Here is a 21,115-nt window from a genome sequence, read left to right as displayed (position 1 = left end):
CCCTGAGGAACCGTGGATGGGGAAGCTGAGGCTGGAGGGGGAGCGTTAGTTCTCCATCCCAGAGCAGTCCGTCGGGGATGCTGTTCTCAGTTCTCCTTCCTCCTCGGGGCTGGGCTGCCTGCCCCACACTGGGAGGTTCCTGCAGGAACCGCGCTGCTTCGCTTCTCCTTACCCCCTACACGGGGAATCAGCCTCAAGTTGCACCAGGGGAGATTTAGGATGGATATGAGGAAAAATTCCTTCATGGAAAGGGTTGTCAAGCCTTGGCAGAGGCTGCCCAGGGCAGCGGTGGAGTCGCCATCCTTGGGGGGATTTAAAAGCTGGGCAGAGGTGGTGCTGAGGGCCATGGGTCAGTGGTGGGTTTGTCATTGTTGGGTTGATGGTTGGACTCGATGATTTGAAAGGTCCCTTCCAACCTGGGCAATTCTATGGTTCCTTAACCCTCCCAGATCTCTGCCCTGCTCCCTCCGTCCTGCCCGGGGCATCGCCCCCCACGGTGGGTGCTCCTTCACTGAGAGAGCTGGGGGGGCTCAGCCTGGAGAAGAGAAGGCTCCGGGGAGCCTTGGAGCCCCTTCCAGTCCCTCAAGGCGGGGGGCTCCAGGAGAGCTGGGGAGGGACTCTGGGTGAGGGAGGGGAGGTGCCTGGTGTCCCCACAGCTCCTGTGTGAGCTGGGCTCTGCCCGGCCATGGGGTCCTGGAGCCGGTTCGGGGGGGTCCCGCCGTGTCCCCCTGTCGCTGCCGGGCTGTGGGGGGGCTGGAGGAGCCGTCGGGGCAGCACGTGCTGTTTTTAGGCCTGGGGTAAATGCTGGTGGCGCGGCCCTGTAATTATCGGGCCGGGGTGCCAGCGGAGCTGGCTAATGGCTCCCCTGGGATGTAACTGGGATTTGGCAGCAGGTAAAAATAGAACAGGTTCCTCCCCAAAAGGCTTTTTTAGCAGCTGGATGTGGGGCCGTGGAGCCGTGCGTGGGCTGTGCTGTTTGCTCTGTGTGGGACGGCCGGGGATCACCGCGGCCTCGTGCCAGGAGAGGGAGGGAGGGATGCTGAGACCGGGGCAGGGAAAAGCAGCTCAGTCCCAGCGTCCTGACCCGCTGGGCTCCCTCCTTTCCATCCCTCCTTTCCATCCCTCCTTTCCATCCCTCCTTTCCATCCCTCCTTTCCATCCCTCCTTTCCATCCCTCCTTTCCATCCCTCCTTTCCATCCCTCCTTTCCATCCCTCCTTTCCATCCCTCCTTTCCATCCCTCCTTTCCATCCCTCCTTTCCATCCCTCCTTTCCATCCCTCCTTTCCATCCCTCCTTTCCATCCCTCCTTTCCATCCCTCCTTTCCATCCCTCCTTTCCATCCCTCCTTTCCATCCCTCCTTTCCATCCCTCCTTTCCATCCCTCCTTTCCATCCCTCCTTTCCATCCCTCCTTTCCATCCCTCCTTTCCATCCCTCCTTTCCATCCCTCCTTTCCAGCTCGGAGCCCCCGACGGGCGCTGGGTGTCCCCGCTCCCGGCAGGCTCTGAGCAGCAGCCTCCACCCTGGATGCAGCACCAGCCTCGGCCCCGGTGCCGTCCCCTGGGGCTCAGCAGGACATTATTCCTGTGGCACGTACAAAGTCAGGGCTGGTGCCGGGCTCATCCTGCGCTGTCAGACTGTCTCTGGCCAAGCCGGGGATGTGGTGGTGGCCGGCGGTGCCGCCTGCTGCTCGGCTGCACCCAAACACACCTCCCTTCCTCAGAACCCCCTGGGTGGCTCTGGGGGCATTTCAGACCCGGGGCTTTGTAACCTGTGAGATGTGGAACTAGATTGCACACGGTGAGGTCCCCTCTGGCGCTGTGACCCGCCGTGCCTTAAACACCGGTGTGTGCAGGACCGTGGGTGCTGGCACCGCGTCCGTCTCCACATCTTCTCGTTGCTCGGTCTGTGTTGGAGAGGAGACACGTTTTGGGCCCGTGTGAGTAACCTGCACCTGCAGCCCCTTCTCCAGACGGCAGCAGTCGGTCTGACACAGCCTTCTGTGGCCTATTTTGACTCTCATGCTGTTCCTGTATCGCAGCTGAAGCAGTGCTGCTGTGCCCCACACAGCCCCGCGCCGGGCCTCGGGCTGTGGTGTGGGGAGAGAAGGAAAGGGGGTGGATGGGGCGTCCTGTGCCCCCCGAGCAGCACTTGCAGCTCTGCTGAGCTCCTTCCCCAGCTACGTCTGCTCCACAGCCCCTGCAGACACTGCACTGCAGCCTCTGGGAGCATCACTGCACTGCAGCCTCTGTGAGCATCACACTGCACTGCACCCTCTGTGAGCATCACACTGCAGCATCTGTGTGCATCGTGCTGCACTGCACCCTCTGTGAGCATCACACTGCACTGCAGCCCCTGTGAGCATCACTGCACTGCAGCCTCTGTGAGCATCACACTGCACTGCACCCTCTGTGAGCATCACACTGCAGCATCTGTGTGCATCGTGCTGCACTGCACCCTCTGTGAGCATCACACTGCACTGCAGCCCCTGTGAGCATCACTGCACTGCAGCCCCTGTGAGCATCACTGCACTGCAGCCCCTGTGAGCATCACTGCACTGCAGCCCCTGTGAGCATCACACTGCACTGCAGCATCTTTGAGCATCACTGCACTGCAGCCCCTGTGAGCATCACACTGTACTGCAGCATCTTTGAGCATCACTGCACTGCAGCCCCTGTGAGCATCACACTCCACTGCAGCCCCTGTGAGCATCACTGCACTGCAGCCCCTGTGAGCATCACTGCACTGCAGCCCCTGTGAGCATCACTGCACTGCAGCTTCTGTGAGCATCACACTGCAGCCTCTGATTGCACTGCAGCCCCTGTGAGCATCGCACTGCACTGCAGCCCCTGTGAGCATCGCACTGCACCGCACCCTCTCTGGGATGAGGAAGTTGGGTGAAAAAGGACAATTAAAGTGATGCTGGCACCTTTTGCTTCCTCTTTCTGGGTTCACGCTGCCCTGCGCTGGGCGAGGGCACGGATCCAACTGACTGCTGCGCTGAGAAGGCTCCTTAGTGGATTTCCTAAAGACCCCCATTTAGAGTGGGTATAGTTTTTGAGCAGATGCTGCCTCGCCTGTGACACGAGTGTCCTGCCCCACAGCTGTCCTTTGGGTCCGTGCCTGCCTCGAGGGGCAGGGGGGGGAGCAGCCCCGCTTGGAGGTGGATTCTGGAGCGTTTGATCGGCAGCACGGGTAAATCATGACGTTTGTGTGCCCCAAATATCAGCTGTTCTGCACCCAAAGTACTGACTGTGGAAAACATTGGAGAAATGTCTCCCCACGTCCCTGTGCCCCCCTGGCTGAGGTCAGACCTCCACGCTGCTCCAAGCCCTCCTTCCACCTGGAACATCCGTACGGCCGTGCTGGAGGGCACCCAAAGCAGCCACACACCCTGTGCCCGGGGTTTGTTGGAGACCCACAAACGTGCTCATTGTCAAGGAAAAGGAACTTCTGAACCTGTCCCTGGTGGTATCACACAGCCCCAGAGCTGGAGGAGCACCGGGGTGTTTGGGACAACCTTCAAATGCCTGGTGACAGTTGTGGGACATCGAGAACCATGATTTGTGTTTGTTTTCCATTTTTTTGGACGAGTGACCCTGAATTTATAAGATGCTGGATGTTGGGTGGTCTCGCCGTTGGGAGAGCGTTACTGTTTCCACCCCAGTAGGGCCATGGGGAGCTATAACTACCTGAAGGGGGGCGTAGAGAAGCGGGGGTCGGTCTCATCTCCCAAGTCCCAGGAGACAGGACAAGGGGAAATGGCCCCAAGTTGTGCCAGGGGAGGTTTAGATTGGATATTAGGAAAAATTTCTTCATGGAAAGGGTTATCCAGCATTGGGATGGGCTGCCCAGGGAAGGGGTTGAGGCACCATCCCTGGAGGTGTTCAAAAGACAGGTTGACATGATCCTCAGGAACATGGTTTAGTGATTTTTTTATTGCTTATTTCTTATTTATTTTTTTGTCAGAGTTGGGTTGATGGTTGGACTAGATGATCTTTAAGGTCCCTTCCAACCTAGGCAATTCTATGATTCTGTGATTCTATGAGTGTCAGAACGGGGTGGTTTGGGCCAGGAAGTGTTCCCTGTTGCCCCCCATTGAGGAGAGCGAGTCCCCCCCAGGCCCCTCGGCTGCTGCCCCTACCCCTTCCTGAGGGGTGTTACAGACACCGGGGGCTGGGGAGGTCCCGAGGGGGGGATTCCCTGCACAGCACAGGCCCGGGGCTGGGATACAGCTTCGTCTGGCTTCTTGGCAAATGGGATTCTCCAGAAATGTTCGCTGAAACGGTGGTTTTCCAGCTGTGGATTGTAGGGATTTGGGAGTTCTGTTGGAAATCTGAGCAGCCAGCGCAGTGTCAGCCGGGAAAGCGGCTCCCGGCGAGGCTGGGGTGAGGGGAGCCTTGCAGCATTCCTGGGAACGGGATGGGGAGGGGTGGGCCTTCCAGCCCCTAAAGAGGGGGCTCCAGGAAAGCTGGGGAGGGACTCTGGATGAGGGAGGGGAGCCCTAGGAGGAGGGGGAAGGGTTGGACCCTGCAAGAGGGGAGATGGAGCTGAGCTGTGGGGAAGAACTTGTTTGGTGGGAGGGTGGTGAGAGCCTGGCCCAGGTTGGGCAGAGAAGCTGTGGCTGCCCCATCCCTGGAGGGGTTCAAGGGCAGGTTGGAGGGGGCTTGGAGCAACGTGGTGTGGTGGGAGGTGTCCCTGCCCAGGGCAGGGGGTGGCACTGGGGGGGCTTTAAGGTCCCTTTGAGCTTTAGGGTTCCTTCAACCCAAGCTGTTCTGTGATCCAATGATTTTACAGCACGTTTGTGCCTTAAAGCAGTTCCTGGGCTGTGGTGGCTTGGACTGTTCTTGTGATGGGCTCCTCCAAAGGGACCTGGGGGTCTGGGCAGGGCAGGGAAGAGCCTTGGAGGCCAAGGTGCTCTGTTTGTGGGGTTTGGGGCAAGCTGGGAGCCCCGTGTTTGCGTGGAGGTTTGGCTCATCGTGTCAAGCCCGAGGTATTTGTGCAGGGCTTCCTGCTGGGCGCTGGCAGGAGCATTTCCAGAAATGGCCATGGGTGAACAAGTGGCAGGCAGCTGGAGAACGCTTATCTCTGTCTCCCTGCCAGGAACCCTCGGGCCCCGAGCAGCACTTCCCTGGGACCAGCTCTCGGAAACAGACGCTTTTTTTTTTTTTGCTTTTTTTTTTTTTGTTTAATTACTTCCTCTTCTGCCTTAATGTTTCTAAAGATAAATAGAGCTCTCCTCTTGGCGCCTGCCCAAGGAACAGTAAAGCTTCACAAAGGAGCGAGGCTCCATATCAGCATGTGCCGTGCCGGGGCTCCCGCTCTGCGGTTTGTTGTGTCGAGGGCAGTAAATCTTCCTCTCCAGCTCCCTGCCCGGGGTGATTCATTCCCTCAATCTGCCGAGGTGGTTCCTCCTCCGCCGGACCGGTCTCGGATCTCGGGATCTCGGATCTCAGGATCTTTCCCAACCCCTTCAGCAGGACCTCGCAGGTCCCGGTGCTGCCCCGGGAGCGGGTCCAGTCCCCCCGCCACCGGCTGGGGGAGGTGGGGTGTCTCCCCGACACCTCTCACCCTTAATTTGGGAGTGAGTAAGGAGAGGTTTGAGGAGGGTAATGACAGCTCGGGGATGGGAGCAAGGGATGGTGTGAAAATAGACGGGGGGAAGAGCCGTGTCAGGGAGAACAACGGCGTCCAGTTCTTCAAGGCTTTAATTTTAGCTCGTCTCTAAGCGTCTGGCAGCGGAGCGGCTCCTCCAGCAGCAGCTCCACGAGTGGTGACCAGGGTGGAGGTGCTGTGCTGGGGAGGCAGGAGAAGACCCTCCTCTCCCCGTGCCCTTCCCTCTGGCTCCTCCCGAGGATGCTCCGTCCGGGAGTGACCCGGGAAGGGGGTGCTTTTCTTGGGAGGAGCTTCCCCGGCCCCGGGCTGGCGGTGTCTCGGTGGGACTCACACGGAGACACTTCGCTTCCTCACCCGGTTCTGCCTTCGGACCCGGCCCAAACTGTTTGTCCTCCTGATCGTTATCAGCTGGTGTTTACAGAGAGTCAACCACGTCCTCAAACATCACCAGGGCAATCGTTAAACACAGAATGAGTTCATTTTTTCCCTAATTAATTTTTTTTCCCTTTTTTTTTTTTTTAAATATACCCAGGGCGGGAATTGGCATTACGGGTACCGCTTGGTCTCTTCCTAGAGACTTTTGCCTTAAATGCCGCCAAAAAGAAGTTTGTAGGAGCTGAAAGTTTGTGTCGTCCTGCTCTGTCCCGTCCTTCTGTGTCTGGTTGGGATCTGTCCCCGCACGGCGTGGAGGGGCTGGAGGGGACAGGGACAGGCCACCAAGTGCCACTTGGTGTAGGGGTGGCAGCAGGAGTGTCCTCTGCTGCTGGTGGTGAGTGGCACGGCTGGATGGCACCCCACGGTGCTGGCCGGGGGGAGCAATGCTCGTGGCCAGGGTGTGGGGACAATTTGGGGCGGGTGGGCTTTCCCCAGGGGAGGGCTGGGGACGGTGGCAGACGTGGGGCTGCCGCGGTGGCCGGCCCCGGCCCCGCACACAGCCCTTTTGTTTTCCTCCATAGAAAAGCCATTCTTGGTGCTCCCCTCGCCAGCCCGTAAGGAGGGGACAGTGCTGCCATTGTCCTCCCCGCAGACACTGCCCTGTTGTTCTGGGGCGGCCGTGCCCGCCGGTGCGGTGGCTTCGGTGGGACGGGGGGAGGATGCTCCCTGGGATGAGGGGGGCTTTGCTGGGCTCCCTTCCCAGTCCCTGTTTCTGCTGCCTTCTCCCTGTTAGAAATCCCCCACAGCATCTCCTCGTGCTCCGGGAAGGAGGAGCTGGTGCCCGTGGGCTGGAATATCCCAGCTCCTCTGCTTCTGCAGGTGTTGGCTCCCAGTTAATGGGAGTGCGGAGTGGTGGTGCTTCCAGTCCCTCAAGGGGGGGGCTCCAGGAAAGCTGGGGAGGGACTCTGGATGAGGGAGGGGAGCCCTAGGAGGAGGGGGAAGGGTTGGACCCTGCAAGAGGGGAGATGGAGCTGAGCTGTGGGGAAGAACTTGTTTGGTGGGAGGGTGGTGAGAGCCTGGCCCAGGTTGGGCAGAGAAGCTGTGGCTGCCCCATCCCTGGAGGGGTTCAAGGGCAGGTTGGAGGGGGCTTGGAGCAACGTGGTGTGGTGGGAGGTGTCCCTGCCCAGGGCAGGGGGTGGCACTTGATGATCTTTGAGGTCCCTTCCCACTCAAACCACTCTATGATTCTATGAACATAGAAGCCTGGATGTGAAGATCTTCCAACCAGGGAAGATTTCAGAGGGGCTTCTCTCTTCCTGAGGATGAAAGCGATGAGGAGGAGAAGGGGTTTCTCTGGAGCTGGCCCCTGGAACTGCTGTGTCGGGGTGAGGTGTGATGGGCAGGGCAGGGAGGAGTGACCCAGCTGTGACTTGGCCTCAGATGGTTCTATCCGAAAGTGAAACGGCAGGGGTGGATGGTAGAGTGAAAAAGAAAATGGTATTTCCTGCTTGGCGTGCTCCAGAGGGGAACGGTGCAGCTCTGAGGGCTCAGGGGGAGCCTCCGACCTGTGGGCAAGTGTCTGTCCCCATGAGGATGGGTGTCCCCTGGCCAGGAGATGTCCCCCAGCAGCCGTGGTGGCTGCAGCTTTTCTCCTGCTCGTCTTGGGAGAGCTGGGAGTTGCCGTCTGACCCTCAGTGTGGGCTCTTCCCCTTTCCTTTTCAAGCTGTTGAATTATTTTTCCCTACAGAGTGAATTCCCTCAGAGAGAGGAGGCGGGGGGGAGGTTTGGGGAAAGGGGACATTGCTCTTGGTGATGCAGGAGGTTGTCACCGGCGGGTCGGTGGCTCTGGGGGCAGGGGACAGGAGTGAGGTGGCTGCAGCACAGCTCCCCTGTCGTCACCATGTGTTTCCTGGTCAAACCATGGTGTCTGCAGCTCGGTCCCACCACAAACCATCTCCCTGCCCAGCCTGAGGCACATCCTCCTGTTGCTGGCTGTGTCCCGGGGACCGTCCTTGCCCACCGGAGCTCCTCAGAGTTCACAGCCAGGGGCTGCTCAAGCTCCTGCTCCGGGCAGAGCTTTCCCCTTTGTCGGGAGATGTGAGCCCCTTCCTGCCCGTGCCATCTGCTGCCGGAGGGGGTCTGGCCTGGGGTCAGCCCTGGTGGGCCATGGTGAGGACCTGCTGCTGCCCATCACCCTGGGAAGCTGCGGAGGGGGAGCCCGGAGCCTGCCAGAGCCTCCTGGGGCTGGATCTGCTCATCCCTGTCCTCCCAGCATGATCCCACGAGCCCCTGGCCCCAGCAGCTGGACATGGTGGGTTTGGTTTTTAATCCCAGCCCTCCTGGGTAGTCAGGTGCTGGTGTGGGTTAAATTAGGCCAGGGAAGTGGTGGAGAGGGCAGAGCAAAGGGCTGCCAAGATGGTGAGGGGACTAGAGCATCTCTGTGCTGAGGAAAGGCTGAGGGACTTGGGTGTGTTTAGTGTGGAGAAGAGCAGAGGGAGGGGGGATGTGCTCAAGGCCTGGCAATCCTTCCAGGGTGGGTGTCAGGAGGATGGGGCCAGGCTTTTCCCAGTGGTGCCCAGGGCCAGGCCAAGAGGGAACGGGCACCAACTGGAGCAGGGGAAGCTCCATGGGAACCCCATGAGGAGGCCGTTGTTTGGTGTGAGGGTGGCAGAGGCCTGGCAGAGGCTGCCCAGAGAGGTGGTGGAGTCTCCTTCTCTGGAGACATTGCAACCCCCCTGGAGACGTTGCTGTGGGAGCTGCTGTGGGTGCCCCTGCTCTGGCAGGGGGTTGGCCTGGGTGCTCTCCAGAGGTCCCTGCCAACCCCACACCATTCTGTGAAATCCAGCCTGGGTGTTTTACCTCAGAATCCCTTGCATGGGGCTCTTCCAGGAGCATGTCCTGGGTTTCTCGCCGTCCCTGGGCGATGCTGTGTCTCTGGCAGCCCCACTCCCAGCCCTGGCTCTGCAGGACCCAGGTTACTCACACCGGTTGATGCAAGAGCTCCTGCTTCTTGCGGGGCCGTTGCCCAACCACCCTCGGACACCGCTGGCGGCTCTGCCGGGGTTACGTGGGTCCCTGCTCACTCCCGGAGCTCCGCCAGCTCCCTCCTCCGGGGCCGGTGCCTGGTTTCATCCCACGGAGCGGGCTTCGGGCACGATTTTGGGCAGGTTGCATCACTCACCGCAGAGCTCAGGGCTCGTGGCAGGAGCCTCAGGTCCCCTTTCAGGCAGCGTGTTGTGGCTTCGTGCCATGTGGGTTAATTCTGCTTCGCAGGAGGCCACCTCGGTGGCTCTGGTCGCTGCTTTGTGGCGCAAAGCATTTTATAAGGGTTTTAAACAGCTGAACTTATAAAATAATTTCTTCGGGAATAATCAGATTTCTTTGAGAATAATCTTTGGGATAGGGAGCAGCTCTCAGAGGGCTCTGCTGAGGGCACTTCAAAGCAGTGCAGAAGCTGAGGTCCATCTCCCTGTGGTGGCAGGTTTCCCTGTTTGCAGTGTGTCCCCCCGTTGTGTCCCAGCAGAGCCAGGCCCCCCCCGTCTCCGGGGGAGCAGGAAGGCTGGAGCACCCCCTCCCTCATGTGTTGAGGCTGTGGGAGCTCGGTGTTCTATCCCCTGCCTTACATCAGAGCCAGTTTTTGGGGTTTGGGGGCGTGGGAGTCGTGCCTGAGCCTGCAGGAGAGCCCATTTCTGACCCTACTGGTTGTACCGCCCCGCGGGGGGAACACCCTCCCCGGCCCCCAGCCGCCGGGAGGTACGAGTGCTGGGAAAGGGCTCCTTCCAAACAAGGTCCTTGGCCTAAAAAAACACCTGAAAATGCACTTCTCCTGCATCTCTCCTCACTCCGGCATCGCAGGAGGCCGCGCAGAGAAGGTCCAGCTCCCGCAGTGGCCGGAGAAGGTGCTGCAGGGTTGGGTTCCTCAGGGTTGGCCAGACCCTGCGGGCACAGACGGGGTGGGTGACCAGGACTGTGACACCTTTCCTCTGGCTGCTCTGCAAAGCTGGCCAGGGAAGGTGGACACCTCTCTGAGGGGGACTGGAGGAACTCTGGAAACATGGGTTGGGGTCCCAGGAGGTGGATTGGAGACACTCTGGAAACGTGGGTTGGGATCCTGGGAGATGGACTGGAAATACTCTGGAAACATGGGTTGGGGTCCCAGGAGGTGGATTGGAGACACTCTGGAAACGTGGGTTGGGGTCCCTGGAGATGGCTCCTGGCTTGGTCTTTCTGCAGGACGTTCAGTCCGAGCTCCTGGTGTCTCTGAGCAGACACGGAGCGAGGGGAGCGGGGGGGGGCTCTGCCTTGGCCGTGACCCCACGGGAGCGGGAAGCGGCCGTTCCCGGAGCGTCCCGGCGTGCCAGCCCCCGCCGCCCGGGGGTTAAGGTCAGCTGGTCGTGTTGTGTCAGCTGAGCGCTTAACTTTTTTTGCTTATTTAGAATTTCCTGTATTATGATAACATCTCATAAACTTCCAAATATAGCTCCAGGCTCGTTAGGACGGTAACAGGCTGCCCCGACCAGGTGTCACCGTGAGTCGTGCCGGCCTTTTCGCCGCGCGGCGGCAGGAAGGAAGGCGGTGAAGCCAGGCAGCTGCGCTGGTGCCCGTGTCCGCAGGCGCACACACACACACACACACACACACACGTGCTTTCCTTTCCCAGGCAGCTGGGCCGGGGAGGGCAGGGGAATCGGTGGGGCTGGTCCTGCTCCTGCTCCCCACCACAGGAAGGGCCGCGCTGATGGAACGGCCTGATACGGCCCCGAGCGGCTCCGACGCTGCGTGTGTGATGATGGGAAGTAGGAAAGCAAGGATCAGGCCGGCCAAGGAGGAGCTGAGGAGGGCACCTGGTGGCCCAGCTGGCCAGAATCCCTGCATCAGGCTGCCGGCTGATGCCAGCCGCAAAAATCAGGATGTTCCCAGCCCACAGAATGATAAAAAACACGGTGGCTTTGAGAAAACCCAGGGGGTCGAGTTTCCGCTTGTTCTGACGCCGCCTGGAGTGAGTTTCATGTTGGCATTGAGGATGCTCTTGTACCTCTGTCCCTTGCCACCAAGGGAGTGCGAGTGAGGACACGTGGGCACAGAATCACATGGGGTTGGCAGGGACCTCTGGAGATCGTCTAGGGCAACCCCCTGCCAGAGCAGGTCCACCCAGAGCAGGTCTCACAGGAACATCTCCAGAGGGTTGGAATGTCTCCAGAGAAGGAGACTCCACCACCTCTCTGGGCAGCCTCTGCCAGGCCTCTGCCACCCTCACACCAAACAACGGCCTCCTCATGGTGTTCCCATGGAGCTTCCCCTGCTCCAGTTGGTGCCCGTTCCCTCTTGGCCTGGCCCTGGGCACCACTGGGAAAAGCCTGGCCCCATCCTCCTGACACCCACCCTGGAAGGATTGCCAGGCCTTGAGCAGATCCCCCCTCCCTCTGCTCTTCTCCACACTAAACACACCCAAGTCCCTCAGCCTTTCCTCAGCACAGAGATGCTCTAGTCCCCTCACCATCTTGGCAGCCCTTTGCTCTGCCCTCTCCACCACTTCCCTGTCCTTCTGGAACTGGGGAGCCCAGCACTGGTCCCAGTGCTCCAGCTGGGGAAGCTGCTGGAGAAGCCGTGGTGGAGGGTACGGGACTGTTGGGGGGCTGCAAGCCTGGCCTGTGGGTCTAAAAAGGGTTTTTCCTGCCTGTGAAGCCTGAGCCGGGTCGTTTGTCCCGGGAGGAGACAGGTCTTAACGCGTTCGGCCGGAGCACCCTGCGTGTGGGACCTGGCTGGGGGGGGCAGTGGTGTTTGAGCACAGAGGGGGGGAAATTGGGTTAACCTGGCGCTTGATGCTATTTTCTGCACAGCTTGGCCCTGACCTTTCCGTTTTGGTCCTCAGACTCTAAGTGGTATCTTTTCTGGTGCCTTGTTCTGCTAAATGGAGCTGTGGTGAGCGGCTGGTGGCGAGTGCAGCCCAGAATAGTCCTTTGGTGGTGCACGGCTCCTGGCGAGGCTCCTCCTGCTGCTCTGGCCCCGTCGGAGGTCCCAGGGCCAAAATCCAGCCGTGCCAGAGGGATGCTCATGCTCCCAAAGCCAGAAGGTGTTACTGGGGGGGACAGGAGATGTAGGCGTCCCCTGGGACCACGCAGGGGATGCAGTAACCCCCCCACAGCTCAGCGGGGACTGGGCTGGTCCCGCGTGGCCGGGCTGCCTGCCTTCTTTGCTGTATCTCACTGGTGGCAGGAGAAAATCCTTCCCTGGGTTCCCAATTCCCAGAGTCCAGCTCAATCCACCAGAGCAGGGTTTTACCCCGAGCAGCTTCGTCGCTGAAAGGCCGTGGCCGGCGTCGAAGCGCTGCTGGGAGGGAAGAAGGAAGCCTTGAAGGAGTTTTAAGGAGAAGCAGTAGGAGCTGCCCGAGTTTCAGCGGTGCTTTAGCCATTGCTTGAAGCTGTCCCGAGAGCTGGTGGCCACCAGAAGAGCTGGCCCGCTCGCCGCCGTGCCCGTTTCTGTGGCCTGGCCAGCGGGATCGGGGCACGGTGTGGGTGAAAAGCAGGTTGTTATTTGGGCAGGCGTGGGTGGGAGCGCTCCCCCAGCCGCGGGGCAGGCTCCAGGTGCCATAAAGCCACCGGGAAACGGCAGCTCCGAAAGCAGAACCCAGCAGAACGATGCCATTGTTCGGGGAAAATGTCAAGCCCCGGGTTGTAGATAAGGAGCCGGGAATTGCGGTTCCAGACCTGCCTGTGGGAGCTGGCGTTGGCGACACGAGGAAGGAAACTGCAGCTCGGCCGGAGATCGGCCACGAGTCTGCTTCGCCTCTTACGCACCCTCAGATAAGGAGCCTGAGGGCTGTTTGCTCAGGGCTCCATTAAAATCAGGGCTTTTCCCCGCGGAAGGGGCCGTGGGGCCGTGTGTGTGGAAGGGGCCGGGGTCTCCTCCCTGGTGTCCGTGGGGGGCTGCGGCGGTGCCGGGGTGTCCCGGGGCTTTGGTACCCGCTGCCGGTCTCTAACCCCGCTCTGGTCTCCGCAGGGAGCGCGGATGGACAGGGACAGATTCTCCAGCGCTTCCCGGAGAAGGACTGGGAGGACAACCCCTTTCCCCAGGGCATCGAGCTGGTGAGTGTGCTGTCCCTCGGGATGGTGAGTGTGCTGTCCCTCGGGACGGGGGAGCGCGGCCGGCACGCGGTGGAGGTGACACCGTGGGGCTTGTGACACCGTGACACTGCGTGCCCACACCTCACTGGGTCTGACCCCAGCAGAGAGGGGTTCCCACCCACCCCCCGACACATCTCCAGCCCTGGAAAACCATGGGATCCAGCATGCTGGCTCCCAGCCCGGAGCCATCCCCGCTGCCTGCCCTGCCTGGGGCTGCCTCCTCTCCTGGCCGCTCTGCTCCCGCTCCTCCTCCAGCCGCTCGGGATGCTGGAATGTTTCCTGGAGCAGCCGCAGGGATGCACGTCAGTATGAATAGCCCCATTGGCCATCGTCGGGCCTCTCCCAAGCTCTCCACCGAGCAAACCTCTCCCCTCCTCGGGCCAGCGGGGCCAGCTCAGCCTCCAGCGGGCTACTGGCCCTGCCTCCCCTCCCCAGCCCTCCCTCCGGGCACGTTCTCCTGCTGCTGCCAGTCCTTTGAGGTTGCCGTCCCTGCCGGGTCATACCCATAGAGGGACACACCCAGCCTAATTTGGCACTGCGTGGGTTCTTCACAAACCAGCTTTCAACTAATCAAGGATAATGGGATTGTTCTCCTCGGTTGCTAAATTTGACTGGGAGTTCTCGGAGCCTCCCCTGCTGCCTCCCTGCTGCCTCGGAGCTCTGGAGGAGAGGAGCTGGTGCTCCGCTGCCAGCCGAAGCCTGTGGGTTGGGCTGTGGTTCTCCAGACCCTTTGCACCCCTAAACTGAGCCCCCCTCTACGCTGCTCTCCTCCTCCCCACTCCAGTTCTTCCCTGTTTCCAACTGGAGCACACTGGAGTGCAAAACCTGGAGAGGTACGAGGCTTCAGAGGTTCCTTCACTGCCTTGTGAGCCTCATGGTGCTGGGACTGTCCTCACCTCCCTCCTGAGTCACCGGCCAGAGACCCTCGTGGGGAGTCCAAGGGCAGGGTCCTGTCCCTGGGTGGGGGCAGCCCCCGGGCCCAGCCCAGGCTGGGGATGGAGGGATGGGGAGCAGCCCTGCCCAGAAGGGCTTGGGGGGGACACGGAGCTGTTGGAGGGGGCCAGAGGAGGCCACGGAGATGCTGGGAGGGCTGGAGCCCCTCTGCTGGGAGGGGGGGCTGAGAGAGTTGGGGGGTTCAGCCTGGAGAAGAGAAGGCTCCAGGGAGACCTTGGAGCCCCTTCCAGTCCCTCAAGGGGGGGGCTCCAGGAAAGCTGGGGAGGGACTCTGGATGAGGGAGGGGAGCCCTAGGAGGAGGGGGAAGGGTTGGACCCTGCAAGAGGGGAGATGGAGCTGAGCTGTGGGGAAGAACTTGTTTGGTGGGAGGGTGGGGAGAGCCTGGCCCAGGGTGGCCAGAGAAGCTGTGGCTGCCCCAGCCCTGGAGGGGTTCAAGGGCAGGGTGGAGGGGGCTTGGAGCAACGTGGTGTGGTGGGAGGTGTCCCTGCCCAGGGCAGGGGGCGGCACTGGGGGGGCTTTAAGCGCCCTTCAACCCAAACCATTCTATGATTCTAGGACTTGATGAATGGTTAGAGTAGGGTAGATGGTTGGACTCGATGATCCCAAGGGTCTCTTCCAACCTGAATGATTCTAGGACTTGACGATGGGCATTTGTGCATCTCTGATGAGGGGACTCGTTTTGGCCGGGGACCCCCTGGAGCAGAGGGTGTCAGACCTGGACACATCTCTCATCCCCGGCCTCGTCCCTCTGCCCTGTCCTGGCCACTTGGCTTCAGCAGTTACCTCTGTGGCCACCAAGTCGTGCCGCGTGGCTGGTTCCCGGGGTCGGTGGCGGTGACCAGCTCCTCTCCCCATCGCGTGCTCGCCCCAACTCCAGCGCAATTTTGGAATTTTACGTGCTATTTTGTCTGAGGCAAAAGTATATATTATTTTTTCTGGTTAGTGTTTCCTGCTTGTCTGCAGGGGACTTGGGAACGGTCCCAAGAAAGAGGAAAGCTGCTTTTTTTCCCCAAGGGTCAAACTGTCCAGCCAAAAAATCCCTGGAATTTAAACAATTGGAGCCCCGTCCTGTTGGGAGCCGAGGGTGGCTCCGAGGCTTCCCACAAGCCCTGGGTGACCCGCACGTAGGGCTGAAGCCAGGGCAGCTTCCGAAAAGTGGAGGGAGCCCACCCGGGGGTGCGGGGTCGTACCTTGCGTTGCAGCCGTTGCCGTGGTGCTTTTCAACAGCTTTTTTGGGGAGAAGGTTTTTGGGGGTGTGTGGGGAGGGGGGAGGAATTTGTAGCTTCTGCCCTTGCGCTGCCTGACAGCATTTCCAAACAAACCCATCTCCTATTAATGGCTGGGAGTTCCTCTGGAGAGAGGCACGGGATCATGGAATCATGTGGGGTTGGAAGGGACCTCTGGGGATCATCAAGTCCAACCCCAACATGGGAGTGGGTCTACCCAGAGCAGGTTGCACAGGATCTTGTCCAGGCGGTTTTTGAATGTCTCCAGAGAAGGAGACTCCACCACCTCTCTGGGCAGCCTCTGCCAGGGCTCTGCCACCCTCACAGGAAAGAAGTTCCTCCTCGTGTTTAGGTGGAACTTCTTATACTCCTGTAGCTTTCCAGGGTGGAAAGAAATTATCAAGGAGATGTCTTGGGGCATCATCGTGTAGCCATAGGAGGAGGGGGAAGGATTTGACACTGAAAGAGGGGAGATTTAGGTGAGATCTTGGGAGGAAATCCTTCCCCCAGAGGGTGGTGAGAGCCTGGCCCAGGTTGGGCAGAGAAGCTGTGGCTGCCCCATCCCTGGAGGGGTTCAAGGGCAGGGTGGAGGGGGCTTGGAGCAACCTGGTGTGGTGGGAGGGGTCCCTGCCCAGGGCAGGGGGGGGCACTGGGGGGGCTTTGAGCTCCCTTCCCACCCAAACCAGTCTGTGATTCTACAAACATGGGCTAGATCCTTGCAAAAGGGATCCTGAGAAGGGTGGGAAAGGCCGGAGCTGTGATGGTGGAAGCCCTGAAGGTGCTAAAGCAGCCTGGGCCGTGCAGGGCGGTGGGAAGCAGGGCTGGCTGGACAGACACACGCACACACTGTCACGAGAGGGTGGTTTTATTGCTCAAACTGCTGCAGGCAGTGTCTGCAGAGCCCGGCACACAGCTCGGCCTTCCCGGGGGGGTTTCCCAGACAAACCAAGGGCTGTTGCTCCAGGAAGGCCTAGGTGCAGCCGGGCTGGGGCATCCGCCAGCGCCGGGCTGGGGGGGCTGCAGTTCATCCCCCAGCTCAGCTACTTCCATCAACACCACCTTCCTGGAAGGTTGGAGACTTTATTATCTTCTGGATGTCTGCAGCTCACTCTGGTTCTCCGAGGAGCCCCATCAGCATGTCCCATGTTTGGTGTCACCCAAGGGCAGAGCACTGGGAGCGTTGGGTTTGCCCACGCCATGGGGAAGCGAGTGTGGGGTGAGTGTCCCGCCCAGCATGGATCTGAGTTGGGGAAAGGCACAGGTGAAGGGCTCACCTCTTGCAGATCCACGGAGGTCTTCAGTTCTGCTTTGTCTTCCTTTAACTGCGACACCGTCGGTGTTGTGGAGCACCACGGTACCACCATCGGCCACCATCAGGCTGCTGCTGGAGGACACTTGTTCTAGTCACCAGCCAACCTCCACCCATCTGCACCCGTGGTAGAATCCCCATCCCTGGAGGGATTTCAAAGCCGGGCAGACGTGGTGCTGAGGGACATGGGGCAGTGGTGGGTTTGGCAGTGCTGGGTTGGTGGTTGGACTCCATGATCTGAAAGGTCCCTTCCAACCTGGACAATTCTATGATTCTATCATCTTTCATGGAGGATGTTTGTCCTTTTGAGAGGATCTGGCTTGAAACAAGGCAGTGGTTGGGGAGGTCAGACATCTCTGTCCCTGGTGCTTTACGTGGCTGCTTTATGTAGAGTTTTGCAGGATAGATTGCCTGAGGAGCATTGGGCGCAGTCAAACTGGGCTGCGAGTGACACCAGGGCACAGCCAGGGCATAGCCTGTACCCCAGTGATGTGACCCCATCCAGGGTGTCACCTGCTGTGGCTTGAAGTGACCCGTTGCTCTCAGCAATGCAGTTTTTAGGAAGCTGACTTGCTATCCCATGGCTTGGGAAGGGCCCCAGGGTGGCTTGGTGCCTGGAGCTCAGGTGGGTCCCTCCCGTGGTGGGACCGAGGGCTCTGGTGGCCCTCACTGAGCTCTCATGTCAGGGGCAGAAGGTGGTGGAGCCGTTCCTTGGCCTGAGTAGGTGACACCCCAAGTGAAGAGGCTGAAGTGTGTTCACGTTGGTCTCACACCACCGTTTCCCTGTGCCCGTTCAGCGGTGGCATCATTCCCTCTGGAATGGGCTGTGGCTCCTTGGCTCTGGAGATGGCACGGCTGGGGAGCAGAGCCTGTGCCCACCAGTGGTGGTGGTGGTGATGCCCATGTCTTCCCAGGGTCCCCTAGTAGAGGAACAGCCCAGGAGATCCCAGCTTCCATTTCTGAGGCCTCTGGATGAGCACACTTTGACCCCCAACATCTCGTGCCTTCCTGCCTCCTCTGGGAAGGTTTGATGCCATGGCCAGGGAGCGTGTCCCTTGGCACCAGGATGTGGTGGTCGGGAAGTGCTGGTGGGACCCAGCAGCAGAGTCCTCCGGGGCAGCAGCTCTGTGTGCTTCCCCCTCCTCGTTTCTGCATCCTCTGGGAGGTGTTTGCACGGAGCTGTGACCTACGAGCATGCACGGACATGGACATGGAGTGGGAAGGTGGGCACGGGCAGCTGGAAAACTTCACCAGGTTGGAAACGGCTTCGATTTGCAAGGGTTAGAATCATAGACTCATTCAGGTTGGAAAAGACCCTTGGGATCATTGAGTCCAACCATCAACCCCACTCTACAAAGTCCTCCCCTACACCATATCCCCCAACACCGCATCTGAACGACTCTTAAACACACTCAGGGATGGTGACTCAACCCTCTCCCTGGGCAGCCTGTTCCAGTCTCTGACCACTCTTGCTGTGAAAAACTCTTTCCTCATGTTCAGTCTAAACCTGTCCTGTTGGAGCTTGAAGCCGTTCCCTCTTGTTCTGTCACTAATTACTTGTGAGAAGAGACCAGCACCAGCCTCTCAACAACGTTCTTTCACGTAGTTGTAGAGAGTGATGAGGTCTCCCCTCAGCCTCCTCTTCCTCAAACAGTCACAGCTCCTTCAATCGCTCTTCGTACGATTTGTTCTCCAGGCCCCTCACCAGCTTCGTTGCCCTCCTCTGCACCCTCCAGATCTCTCTTGTGTTGAGGTGCTCAAAACTGGACACAACACTCGAGGTGTGGCCTCCCCAGGGCTGAGTACGGGGGGACTTTTGGGCTGGAGCAGTGATTTCTGCAGCTTTGTGTCCTGTCAGCCCTTTCTGGCCTCGTTGCCGCCTTATTCCCATCCTCGTCCTCGGGGTGAGTCGGGCCACGGCCTCACAACGAGCCGAGCTTTCCCGCTCCAGTGAAGTCCCAGAAATATCGGGAATTTTCCGCAGCTCCTCACCAGCCAAGTGCAAATGCTGAGGAAATAAAGAAAAATCCCTTGAGGCTTTGAAACCCCGGGGGGATCCTGTGGCCTCTGGCTGCTGGAATTACCCACCGGCCACGGGGAGGGTGTTTGGAAAGTCCCCAGAAATGGGTAAAACTGTGGTGGGAGCTGCCTGGGGTGCGGTGTTGGCGCAGCCTGGGCCTGTGGTATCCCTCTGCCTGTCCCCAAGGAGCAGTGCCACCTCCCAGGGTGGGCCTGGGACACGTGGCCTTTCCTCCCGGGAGTCTGTGCCATGCCTGTGTGTGGCCACCCGGCACCTTGGTGGCCCCCGGGGACCTTGCTGGGTCTGGCAACCCTCACGGGCTCCATGCTGGTTGCAGGTAGCCACCTCGCAGCCCCTCTGCTGGGGGAGCTCCTGTGGCTCCGGGATGGGCACAGGGTGATGGAGGATCCTGGGCTTGGCCAGGGCATCCCCTCACCCTTCCTCCCAGCTTGGGTTTCTCCAGGCAGATCCTGGAGGGGAAGGTGCCTGCCCAGTTCTCCCCCACGGAGGGGACAGGAGGCTGTGGCCAGTGTTCCCCCCTCCCTGGACCATGGTGGGTGCCAGAGAAGGTGGCACAGCCCAGTTTCCCTATATACTCTTTAGGGGACCTGCTGCCACACCATGCTCCCTTCCCTGGGAGCTGGTACCTGGTGGTGTCGGTGCCCAATGGTGTCACTCCCTGGTGGTGTCGGTCCCTGGTGGTGTTGGTGCCCAGTGGTGTCACTCCCTGGTGGTGTTGGTACCTGGTGGTGTCAGGATCTGGAGGTGTCGGTCCCCAGTGGTGTTGGTCCCCAGGGGTGTCGGTACCTGGCAGTGTTGGTACTCAGCGATGTCAGTACCTGGTGGTGTCAGTCCCCGTTGGTGTTAGTGCCTGATGGTGTCAGTCCTTGGTGGTGTTGGTCTCCGGTGGTGTCAGTACCTGATGGTTTCAGTACCCGGTGGTGTTGGTACCCACGGTGTCGGTATCTGGTGGTGTCGGTCCCTGATGGTGTTGGTCTCTGGTGGTGTCAGTACCTGGAGGTGCCGGTACATTGGGTGGTTTCGGTACCTGGTGCTGTCATTCCCTGATGGTGTCAGTACCCAGAGGTGCTGGTTCCTGGTGGTGTCAGTACCTGCTGGTGTCAGTCCCTGGTGGTCCTGGTTCCTGGAGGTGCCAGTACCCAGAGCTGTCGGTACCTGGTAGTGCCAGTTCCCAGAGGTGTTGGTTCCCAGAGCTGTTGGTACCCAATGGTGTCGCTACCTGATGGTGTTGATCCCAGGTGGTGCCAGTTCCCAGAGCTGTTGGTACCCGGAGCTGTTGGTACCCAATGGTGTCGGTACCCGATGGTGTTGGTACCTGATGGTTTTGGTCCCTGGTGGTGTCAGTACCCAGAGGTTCTGGTTCCTGGTGGTGTTGGTACCCAATGGTGTTGGTCCCTGGTGGTGCCAGTTCCCAGAGGTGCTGGTTCCCGGAGCTGTCAGTACCCGATGGTGTCAGTACCTGATGGTGTTGGTCCCTGCTGGTGCCAGTTCCCAGAGGTGTCGGTACCCAGAGCTGTTGGTACCCGATGGTGTTGGTCCCTGGTGGTGCCAGTTCCCCGCGGTGCCAGTGCCCGGAGCTGTCAGCACCCAGCGATTTGCTTTCACACCCTCCAGCCCCCGCAGCTCCCAGCTCCTGCCACCGAAGCGATGTGGGGACGAGGGCAGGGGGGCAATGCGGGGCTCCTCAGGCCCCCCTGACCCCCCTCTCCTCCCCTGCCCTCCCTTGCAGTTCTGCCAACCCAGCGGCTGGCAGCTCTTCACCGAGAGGAACCCCCCCACCTTCTTCGTGGCCGTGCTGACCGACATCAACTCGGAGCGGCACTACTGCGCCTGCTTCACCTTCTGGGAGGCCGTGGAGAGCACGCAGGTACCGGGGGGGGGGCGGGGGGGCAGGTTGGGGAGGGGGATTGACCTTCAGCTTTGGCCGGTGGTTCCCGCTTTCCCCGCGTCGGAGGAATCCGGGCCCTGGCGTCAGAGGCTTGGGAGGGGGAAGAGCATCCTTTCTCTAACGCTGCTGCGTGTCTCCCCAGACTCAGGGCCACTCCAGGAATGGTGATGGGGACGAGGAGGAGGAGGAGGAGGAAGAGGAGCCGTCGTCTCCCGTTCAACCCGCCCAGCTCTTTGCTCCCAAAAGCTTGGTGCTGGTGTCGCGGCTGGACCACGCGGAGGTGTTCAGGGTAAGTTCAAGACGCCCCACGGCCGGGATGGGGGGAGCAGGGAGAGGAAGAGCAACCTCAGTGCAGGCTCCGGGAGCAGGCAGGAGCCACGCGGTCGCTGCAGGAGCAGGAGCTGCAGGAGCCACCCTGGCACGGCCCCCGTGGGAGAGCGGCCCGTCCCCAGTGAGCAGCCAGCCCGGGGGGCAGCTGGTGGCCTTGGCCCCGTTCTGTCCATAGAAAAACGGGGAGGAACAGCCCGTTCCTGCGGGAGCATTTATCTTGGCCATCTTGATTTTCTTGAAAGGTGCTGCATT

The 21,115-nt window shown here is 60.3% G+C and overlaps 1 protein-coding gene across 1 annotated transcript in view; it reads left to right on the top strand.

Annotated features, from left to right (window-relative positions):
* The window catches only part of SBF1 (SET binding factor 1), a 97,167-nt gene that overhangs the window by 25,664 nt on the left and 50,388 nt on the right, over positions 1-21,115 (top strand). Inside the window, exons 3-5 of the mRNA XM_014961943.1 lie at positions 12,991-13,100; positions 20,375-20,512; positions 20,676-20,822. Of these exons, the coding sequence (XP_014817429.1) occupies positions 12,991-13,100; positions 20,375-20,512; positions 20,676-20,822 (395 nt within the window). The remainder of the gene's footprint in view (positions 1-12,990; positions 13,101-20,374; positions 20,513-20,675; positions 20,823-21,115) is intronic.

Source organism: Calidris pugnax, unplaced genomic scaffold (assembly GCF_001431845.1).
Source record: "Calidris pugnax isolate Ruff unplaced genomic scaffold, ASM143184v1 scaffold459, whole genome shotgun sequence".
Classification (NCBI taxonomy): Eukaryota; Metazoa; Chordata; class Aves; order Charadriiformes; family Scolopacidae; genus Calidris; species Calidris pugnax.
The sequence above is the reverse complement of the archived record's forward strand: the minus strand, read 5'-3'. Positions and strand labels throughout refer to the sequence as shown.